The 9407-nt window shown below is 36.4% G+C and overlaps 1 protein-coding gene across 1 annotated transcript in view; it reads left to right on the plus strand.

Annotated features, from left to right (window-relative positions):
• The window catches only part of PPM1A (protein phosphatase, Mg2+/Mn2+ dependent 1A), a 29707-nt gene extending 22970 nt beyond the window's left edge, over positions 1 to 6737 (plus strand). Inside the window, exons 5-6 of the mRNA XM_072428390.1 lie at positions 2828 to 2885; positions 4148 to 6737. Coding sequence (XP_072284491.1) covers positions 2828 to 2885; positions 4148 to 4177 — 88 coding nt within the window. The 3' untranslated portion in view covers positions 4178 to 6737. The remainder of the gene's footprint in view (positions 1 to 2827; positions 2886 to 4147) is intronic.
• The last annotated feature ends 2670 nt before the right edge of the window (positions 6738 to 9407 follow it).

The raw sequence follows: 9407 nt of genomic DNA on the forward strand, positions 1-9407 counted from the left end.
CAGTTTAACTCTGCCCTAGCCTTTTGTTATTGTTTGTGACTGTTTTTTCTAAACCTTGTACTTTCACCTTGTTGCCTGCTAAATGCACAGTTAGACTAAACTTCACCTTGTTTGTTTGCTTTTGTTTAAATGCAGATGGTTAACTATTTTGTTTGCAGCATTGGATCTCATATGGGACACAGTGTACAAATGGAACTGGATTCCTTATTTATCTTTTGTGTGGGTGGATTAAAATACAGAATGGGGTGGGTGCAGTGCTCATCCCAGAATTTTTTTTCAACCCGGGTGGGAAGACATTTTAGGTGGGTGGCAGCCCCTGTATTGTGAACAAACTCTTTGGTAACCACCCAAAAACAGCCGGGTGGGTGCTGAAAAGTGCCGGGTGGTGCGCCCAGCTAAAAGTGCCTGGGGAGAACCCTGGGTGGGTGGTTGTGCACATACATGAATGGGGAGTTTCTTGCTGTTGGACTTCCCTAGAAGTATAACAAACTTTGATAATTCAACCAGTCAGTTTCCACCTATCCCTAATTATGTTTTAGCTATTTGTGCTGAGAAAAATATGAATGATTCTATTGCTTATTTCTTTCTTAAAATGCTCAATTCCTGGTTGTCATGCTAATCTTATTGTTTCAATACTTTTCAGAAGCATGCTTATCTTGAGTTCTGTCTTTATCTCCTGAATGCTTTTTTCAGGTCAGCAACTCAATTTAAGTGGAGTTAAAATTCTGCTTTAAACTTAGCAATTTATACAGGTGGCTATTGCAGAAAGGGACAGGCGACCTCCTGCAATACCAGTTCTTACCTGCCTGGTAGCCTCCCAGCTGACATATTTTGCTGGGGATAGGGCATTATGCTTTAGGGTATTGTAATGTATAAAGGATCAACATGACTTGGGCAGCTAGCACTTTTGGAAGGAGGTTGCAATAGCTCCATACTTCTCTCAGCACAAGTTTACCTAATTAGATGTGCAACTATTGTATGCTGCTGCTGCAAAAATGTTGTGTATTGCATACCTAAATCTGCATCTCATCGGTGTAAGTCTGTCTAAAGCAGTGTCTCTTGATCTTTATAACATGAGGGAACCCTTGGGGGAAAAAACACCTCTGGTCTTCCTGCTATACTTGTGGTCAGTAGGAAGAATGTCATCCTGAACATTTCTTTTTCCTATTTTCACAATTGGAACCTGAACAGTTGATTTTGATTGGTAAAGATGTTCCAAACTAAACTTGTTTGTATGCCCCAAAAGACCATTCATATGGAAGCACCTGTGTGCATGAAGGTCTTACACAGATGAGGCTAATTATTGTGCAGCTGCTTGATTTAGGGACCTTTGTCGTAGCACGTCTGCTCTGCCTTTTAAACATTATAACCCTCAGATGGTTGGTAAGTAATTGTTGCTGCTAATCAGAATATTTGCCCAATTGTGTATGGTGAATACAAGCTTGTAGTGCTAAAAAGCTGCAGAGTAATTGAAAATATTTTGATCTGTTGATATTGTGGCTTTGAGTTCCTTTTCTCAGATACCAGTGTTATGCAGAAGTTAGTTACCATCCCGCTGTATAATTAAAATGGTGTGGGAAAATTAAGCCCTAATCACTTTTTTTACATAGGCTATTGACTTGTTTTTTGGGGGGTTTGCTTCAGTAAGGCAAAGCACAAAAACCTAATGATTGGTTGTCTACCAGTTTTGATAAAAATAATTTAAAAAAAAAAAAACTCTTACAGTTGTAAGTCTCCTAATGCCTTTTGTGCTAATTTTTCTTCCGATGATGTATCCTTATTCACAGATATTTATTATGATTCTTTAAAAAAACCACTATTGTATAAAAACCCCACGTACTAGCAAAGACTGGATTGCTTTTTAAAATTGGTTTAGGGCAGGGGTGTCCAAACTTTTTGCAAAGAGGGCTGACATATAGCGCCAACATATTACAAAACGCAGTACATTAAATAGGGGTTGGAAATGACAGACTAATACAGACAGTGACGCAGGAAGAGAGGATCCTGTCCTGAAGAGCTTACAATCTAGGAGGTGGGGGAATTAACACACAACAGGAGGGGAGATATGTAGTGGTTGGGAAGTAGTGAGGGTTTAAAAAGGGTTTAAAAAGACAAGAAGAATGATAGGCATGTTCTTAACAACTAACATTGATATTTGGAGTACCGCATAAGGTGGTAAATTCACAAAAATGGCTTTGTAATTGGCCTTAGCACTGTAAGATTCATTTACTCATTACAGTGCAAAGAATGACTCTTCTGTGTGGAAGCTGTGGTTTTTATACCTCTATCTAAGGCAGCTAGTGGCTTTAGGTGGAAAAGCCTACTCCTGATAGAACTCTAGTTCTTACTCAGCAGGGGTGCATGTGGGACATGTGCGTCCATGCAGAAAACTTCACTACAGCATGGTGACGGCACCCAAAATTGTTACTAGGGCTGTTTTAAAAAAGCAAAGGTTTTCTCTTGGAAATTGTGTGTCATGGTCACTTAGTCTTTATTTCTGAGCCTTTTCATTTTTTTAGGCCCCGTTGTGGTCTTTGTTAGATCCTTCATAGTATAGAATGTAAAACACAAGTTTGAAATTTGAAATTACCTCTCACATAATAGCAGGTAATGTACACTGGAAACTTGAGTGCAAAGTGTTTATCCACGATTGCCTAGTTCTATAACATCTGTATGATTGGTACCCTATTATTGTCAGAGAGCCATGGATAGTTTTAGTGGCAATCTCAAGATATTCAGTTTTGAGTTGTACATACATGACAGTCTAATGTGACAATGATTTTTAAATGTTTTGCCACAATTTTGATTTTTTTTCAATTTGATCTAGGCGGAGTGTGATTGAAGCGGTTTACAACAGGCTGAATCCATATAGAAACGATGACACTGTAAGTATGTTAGTCTGTTTTCTGATGTTACTGGTGGGCAGCTTTATGTTTACATTAGCTTCTCATCTCTTTAATTTATACAGAGTAGCACAATCAGATCCAGTCATGTCTGCCGATATATGTTGGCATAAGCAGAGTTTGGGTTCCTATTAAAGGAGATGACTCAGTAAAGAAATATAGGGGGCATTTATTGCTGACATGTTGAAAATATTCTATTTGCTTTTATTAGCATTATTGGGCATGATATAACTTGTGCAACACATTTACCTGCTAGTTGCCTGAGTGGTATGGTATATGGCCATGGTGTAACAAAAAAGCTATTTTAAAAACTACAGTGTACATATTATTTAATACACTGTGACCAACTGTATAATAAAAGGTGTCTTTAAAAATAAAGTTGTACAGTGGGTCTCTTGATGTGCATTTTTGGATCTTCGTTGCACCCAAAAGGTTTTTCCTGTGCTTGTGACACCATTGCCTGGTAGTGATGATATTTAGAAAGTAGGGCCACTTAGCAGCAGGAGTTTAATTTTGAAGAACAGTCTGAATATTTAACAGGCAGCAAGTTCACTCAAGCTGTCAAAAATTAAAAAAAAAAAAAAGTAATTGTCATTTGTCTGAATGTTGTCAGTGATCAGTTCTCTGGCTCCTCCTTTGTCTGTCCCCCTCTTTTTTTTCTATTCCTCTTCTGTCCCTGACTTAGATTAGGTAGGCACATCAACAAAATGGCACAAAAGTCTTGTTTGTTTGCTTGCTTGCTTGTTCTAGTTGGGGAACTTTTACTGTTATGCCTTGTTCACACAGGCTTCAGTTTGTATAAGAACAATGTGTGCAGCAAGCATTTCTGTAACTTACGGTAAGCTTGGAATCACCTTGGTAAAGTCATTAAGGAAAACCTATTTTATATGGTAGACAATTGTAATGGGAGTGCTGTCACTTTAATCAAGCAGCTAGCATGCTTTAATACTATTAAATTTTTTTTTATATTTTTTTAATCCTGATATCTGCTTGTTAGTGACAGTCAGCACTCATGTTAAGACGAATATTGCTTTCTCAGCGTCAGAGGCTTGCTGTACATACTACTTTTTCCAAATTGAAGCCCAGGTGTACCTATAACAAATTTCAACATTTGCAGAATAAGAAGTCAGGAATGGCAGCTTCTAGGTTTCTTCCAGGAATGGTTTCCTTTAACAGCTTACAAATTTAGAGTAAAAAAAAAAAAATATCCTAATGAATATTTCCTCTTGCCCCTTTTCTTGAAGGATTCCGCATCAACAGATGACATGTGGTAAATATATCCGTTTAGCAATGGAGTTTACATCCATCCTCAATGAACATACAGCCCAACCTCAGTGATCTTCTTAGCATCCATCCTCAACCTTTTTCATTTAAAGAAGGGAATTTGATGTGGATGAGCTTGATGAAAACAATAAAACACAGTATGAATGGCCCCTGACTATTGTACTGTTTTTTCCCCCCCTAATACTTTCTCTACACATATATTTTCTTTTTTGTAAAATTGAATTTTATGTTAAAGTACTTTCAAACAATACATGTTGTAAATCAGACTCCAGCAAATTCTGTTGTATGATTTTTTTTTCTTTTTGTAAAGTGCAATTGTCCTTGTACAAATTGTCATATTTAATTATGGACTGCAAATTTCTCTAAAGGTTATAGGAAGTCTAGCTTGTTATGTGATGCAACCAATAATCTAACCCGATACATTCATGTGGTGGTTTTAGATTGGACATAAGCAGCAACATAACCAGCTTGGGGTCCCTATTAAATTGTTTATAGAATTGTAACATTAGTGTACAGTGTTTTCTTTTTCGGACAAAGAACAGCTTTGGGTTCTTTCAAAATTAATTTTGAATGGCAACAAGATGATTAACAGAATATTGATTATGAATTTTTGACTGATAAAAAGCAGTCTTTTAAGAACAAATCTACACCAAGATTTAAACACTCACATCCATTCACTATTAATCAGTTTGTGTTGTAACGTTTTTTTGTTTATAACTACACTGGCTGGGTCTGTTGCTGCTACAGAGAGTTCTGAATTCCATTTTACCAATAAAGCTTGATTTGACAAACACTCATTAAGGAGTAATTTTTCTTGTCTGCCTTTATGGTCTGTGCCATTTTTCTAAATTCTGGTTACCTTGATATTTATTAAAAACCCCACAGCTAAAGCGCACATCCATGTACAAGGATCATGCATTTACATATTTTCTCCTAAGTGTGTTTGCTCAAGAGGTTTTGTAGGTTTGTTTTCCTTTAGGGGGGGGGTTTAAAACTACTGTGTGTTCAATTTCTATATTCTGCTTGTAAGAAGGGAAAAAGAAATCCTGACAGTCCAACAATTGTATTTTTTTTCTTCCACTTCATCAATTCACTTATTAGGGCAAGGTAGTAATTAAACTGTATTTGTGATTGCAACTATTAAGCATGTTTATGTTTAATGACTGGTTGTCAATAATGCAGTTTACAACTATGTTTGTCACGGTATCATTTACCAATCAATGTTTCCATATAATCTTCAAATGCTATATTGTGTACCCTATTCCTGCTTTGTATAAAGTTGTGTTTATGTGAATATATGTTCATTCTATCTCCCATCTATATATTCAGTAGTTTCCTTTCATGTACATCACAGTACAAGATACAGTATGTAATGACCTAAATTTTAAAGGATCAGTCCATGTTTTAAAGCTTTTCATTCTTGCTAGATGTTGGCAAACTGTAACACTGGCTTATATCTCTAGACGACACTGGTAGTCTCACACATATGCACTCTTATCAGACCCATCTTCTTACCTTATTATTGATAAACATACTACAATAATATTTCAATTGTATTTCGACCGTCTCTTTTTTTTTTTTTTCCCAGTATGTTTGGCATTATGTCTGATTATAAAATGTTTTCCCAATGCATGCATACCTTGCTTCCTGTTGTGCTACCTATCAGGTTCAGACTTGGTAGGCACCCCAGTGACCAAATGAAGGTGGGCAGGCGGAGAATATGGTTACTTAGAGTTGGCTTAGCATGGCCGTTGTCTTATACAGGGAGGCATGATGCCAAACATACATGTAAAACGTTGCTAATATCACCTTCAAAAAAAAAAAAATATGTTAAGCACCCTGAAAACTGGTTTTCCTTAGCTAGTAGGTGAACCGTATACCAGTGTATACCAGCTAGATTTTTTTTTTTATTATTGTGTAAACACTTTCATAATCCCTGTTCAGTAACATCACAATGATCAAGATTCAACAAGCTTTTCAGTCTGGTAACCACTTGCATAGCATTACCTTACAGCTCTTGTATCTTTTCATTTTTTTCCTTTTTTTTTTGTTTATTACATATTTCAGTTGGATATGTGACCATTGCAACATGCTTATTCTTTCAAGTGTTGTGAACCACTCTTCATTGTTTGAATTCTGGAGCACACATCTGAAATAATGAAATGCCACTTTTTTATATTTGTATTGGTGAAAGTTGAATTCAAGAGGGATTGGGGAAATCTTCAAGTTGAGCAATTGATATGTTCACAGTTCTTCAATTTTTTTGTTTTGTACTTCTCTGTATTAACCCTTTAATCATTGAGGTGCTGGTATTGTAATTGTTTCCCTTTTTTGTTTTCTATCCAGTCATGAAGTACACAAAAACCACATGCAGTGTAAAAATCTTGGTTGAAAAGTTTTTCTTTAAATTCCAATAAAGACTGCAAAATGTGTAATTGTTGTACAATGCAAGATCTTGTTACCATGTTTTATAGCCTGTGAAGTTTGTACACATGATCCCACAAACTGTCCTTTGAATATTGCTTCTGCTGATAAATTAGTAAATTATTAGACTGAGGAGAGTGCTTTTTCTTACACTGAAGACAGAGACTGAATTCCATTGCATAGCCATGCATGTATTACTTTACTTGTGCAAAACACACGTTATCTTCAAGTGTAGATATATTTATGATAGTTTAGACTTTCTTCAAAGTCCTTTTTAAATATTGATAATAAGGTTTCCTTTTTTTTTCTCTATAGACGCATTTTTTCTTTTATTTATTGCCCCTAGTTAAAAATATCCACCATTTAGGATTACTTTGGATTAAAGCAGGTATGTAAGTCATACAGTCCATAAGGTGAAGCTACAGGCCATCCACACTAGTGCATTGAGATATCACCTGAAGCTGCACATATTGGTGTGTCATAGTTCTTAATGGGCACAGTAAATGCACCTTCCCAGTGCAAAGCACGTTTGCTGTATGGTCAACCCTAAAGCAATTAAGTTGAACAAGTGGCATAACCCAACACACTACTTCGAAATGGCGTATCACTGAATCTGGTGCTACACAGATTAATTCTAAACCTGATGTGCATTTTTTTCTTTTCATTTTTCAGAAGCACAGGCAAACATGGATGTGCTGCTGGAGGTCCAGAACCTAATTGCTGGTCTCTAAGTTTGATGAAGCTAGTAACCTGACTTCCATGCTGAGCCTTTCCGGCAATACATTTAGGCGAGAGTGACATAATATGCTGACATGAGGATTCAGGAAGGAAAAATGTAGATATATATAAATAAGATTTCCATATTTGTGAGACTTTTGATGGCATACAATGGGTCTTTATTAGCACATATAAGGAAAAGATATTGAGGTTTGTAAAGTAAAAGAATGTGTAATAAATTTATAAGGAAGAATAAACCACTAAGCTGTCAAACTGCTCTATAGGGAGCATTTAATTTGTGGTGGATAAAGGTATTAAAAGAATACCAAGTGGTGACATGCAGATCAGCACCTTTTGTATATGGCCCAGTAAAATGACAATTCCTTTGCTGGAGTGAATTCTAATCTAAATCAGAGGGGTCAGACCTTTATTTTCCAGGGTACCAAAATTCTTGAAGAGTGGGGTTAGAGAGAGAGAGACAAAGAAAAAATCCTTTTCATGAGACTCTGCTTTTCAGAATAAATAAGATAATATTGCATCCACCAGGTTGTGGGAATTGAAATCATCACCTTTGCTTGAGGGCAGCAGTTGCAAAGCTTTGGTAAAAAGTCCAGAGTTGTACCACTGTCCGAGGAAACTCGCACACCAGCTTCTTACAAGAAAAAAAATTCTGTAAATCTGTTACTATTACAAAATAGTGGTCAGAAAGAAAGTCTTCAATGCCATGAGGTAAAGATGAGAGGTCCTCTGAATGGAAAAGAGAAAACATCATAACCCTAGAGTTATGAAGGAAGCAGTGGTGTTCTGCGAGGTCCCAACTTAGGTAGACTAAAACAGTCAAAAAAGTCATCACCTAAGAATGATCTTCCCATCTCACTCCTGTTAGAGAAAACATGGAAGAAATCTAATAAATCTCTACAGCATATAACTTAGACCCTTTGTGAGGCCTGATTAAAGAAAATCCAAAATCCCTGACTAGAGGTAATTCTAAAACAAGCCAGAATCTGTTTCTAGATTCAGTGAGTACAATGTGGTGTATCTCTTGCCTTAGTTAAAGTTGAAATAATTTCTGCCTATAAGGTAAGGTTTACTCATTTCAACAAAATCCATCAAACATAGGGAAGGATCCCCTCTGTATTAGAAGATCCCAAAGGGCCTAAGCATTGGTCAGTTTTGATGGATATTTCCAGTTGTTTGGCTACTGAATTTTCCGACAGCACTCCTTGAGCTTGCTTTTTTTTTTTTTACATATTTAACTTGGGTCTTGGATAAACTTGAAGATTTGGCTTTTTATCTTACCTTTTTAGTCATCAATTATTTCCATTTATGATACTAGAATTTTAATTTCAAGGACTCCCTTTTGAGTCCCCTGGCTCAGAAGTACTTACCCTCTTGAAGGAAGGTTGAATTTAACAAGATACATTAGCTTGGCCAGAAGTTTCAGTGCACCTTTTCTTCTCCAGCCATGACACTCTGCTCATATCTTGGCCCTATCAACTGCCTACAATGACCTACCGACGTATTATGGACCCAATCTGTAACTTCAACCTTCTCTACAGATCTATTGTATCCATATAAGGCATTACCCAAAACCTGCGCTTCAGATATGCCATCTACCATGGAGCTTGTGGTGTGTTGCTTAAAAGGGAGACATCTGACCCATATAAACCAAAGGATAAGGACCAAAGACAGGTCTACATTTACCTAAAGTCCCCATAATTCAGAGACCTCTCCTCATATATAAGGCTTTTGCGTAAACCCAAACATAAGGGTTTACTCCACTCATCACAAAGCCTTGTGTACATTTTGTGCTATATACAGTGCTGGGAATTTACTAGCTATTGTGCAATTCTTCAAAGAAGAAAATCTTGCTCTTTTATTGTAAAAGTTCTGCCTAAATATGTGCGGGAGCCCAAAATCTTTTTAATAAATCATAAAAATTTGTCATCAAAGGGGTGTAGATGTTTCGTTTTCTCATTTCAAAGAGTAGTCATATTTTAAAATCTTTTAGTATTTCAATTTCTATTTGAAAATTTTAAATACAATGACGAGGTACCAATCAAATATAGTCAATATTAA

The sequence above is a fragment of the Pyxicephalus adspersus genome, chromosome 12 (genome assembly GCF_032062135.1).
Source record: "Pyxicephalus adspersus chromosome 12, UCB_Pads_2.0, whole genome shotgun sequence".
Classification (NCBI taxonomy): domain Eukaryota; kingdom Metazoa; phylum Chordata; class Amphibia; order Anura; family Pyxicephalidae; genus Pyxicephalus; species Pyxicephalus adspersus.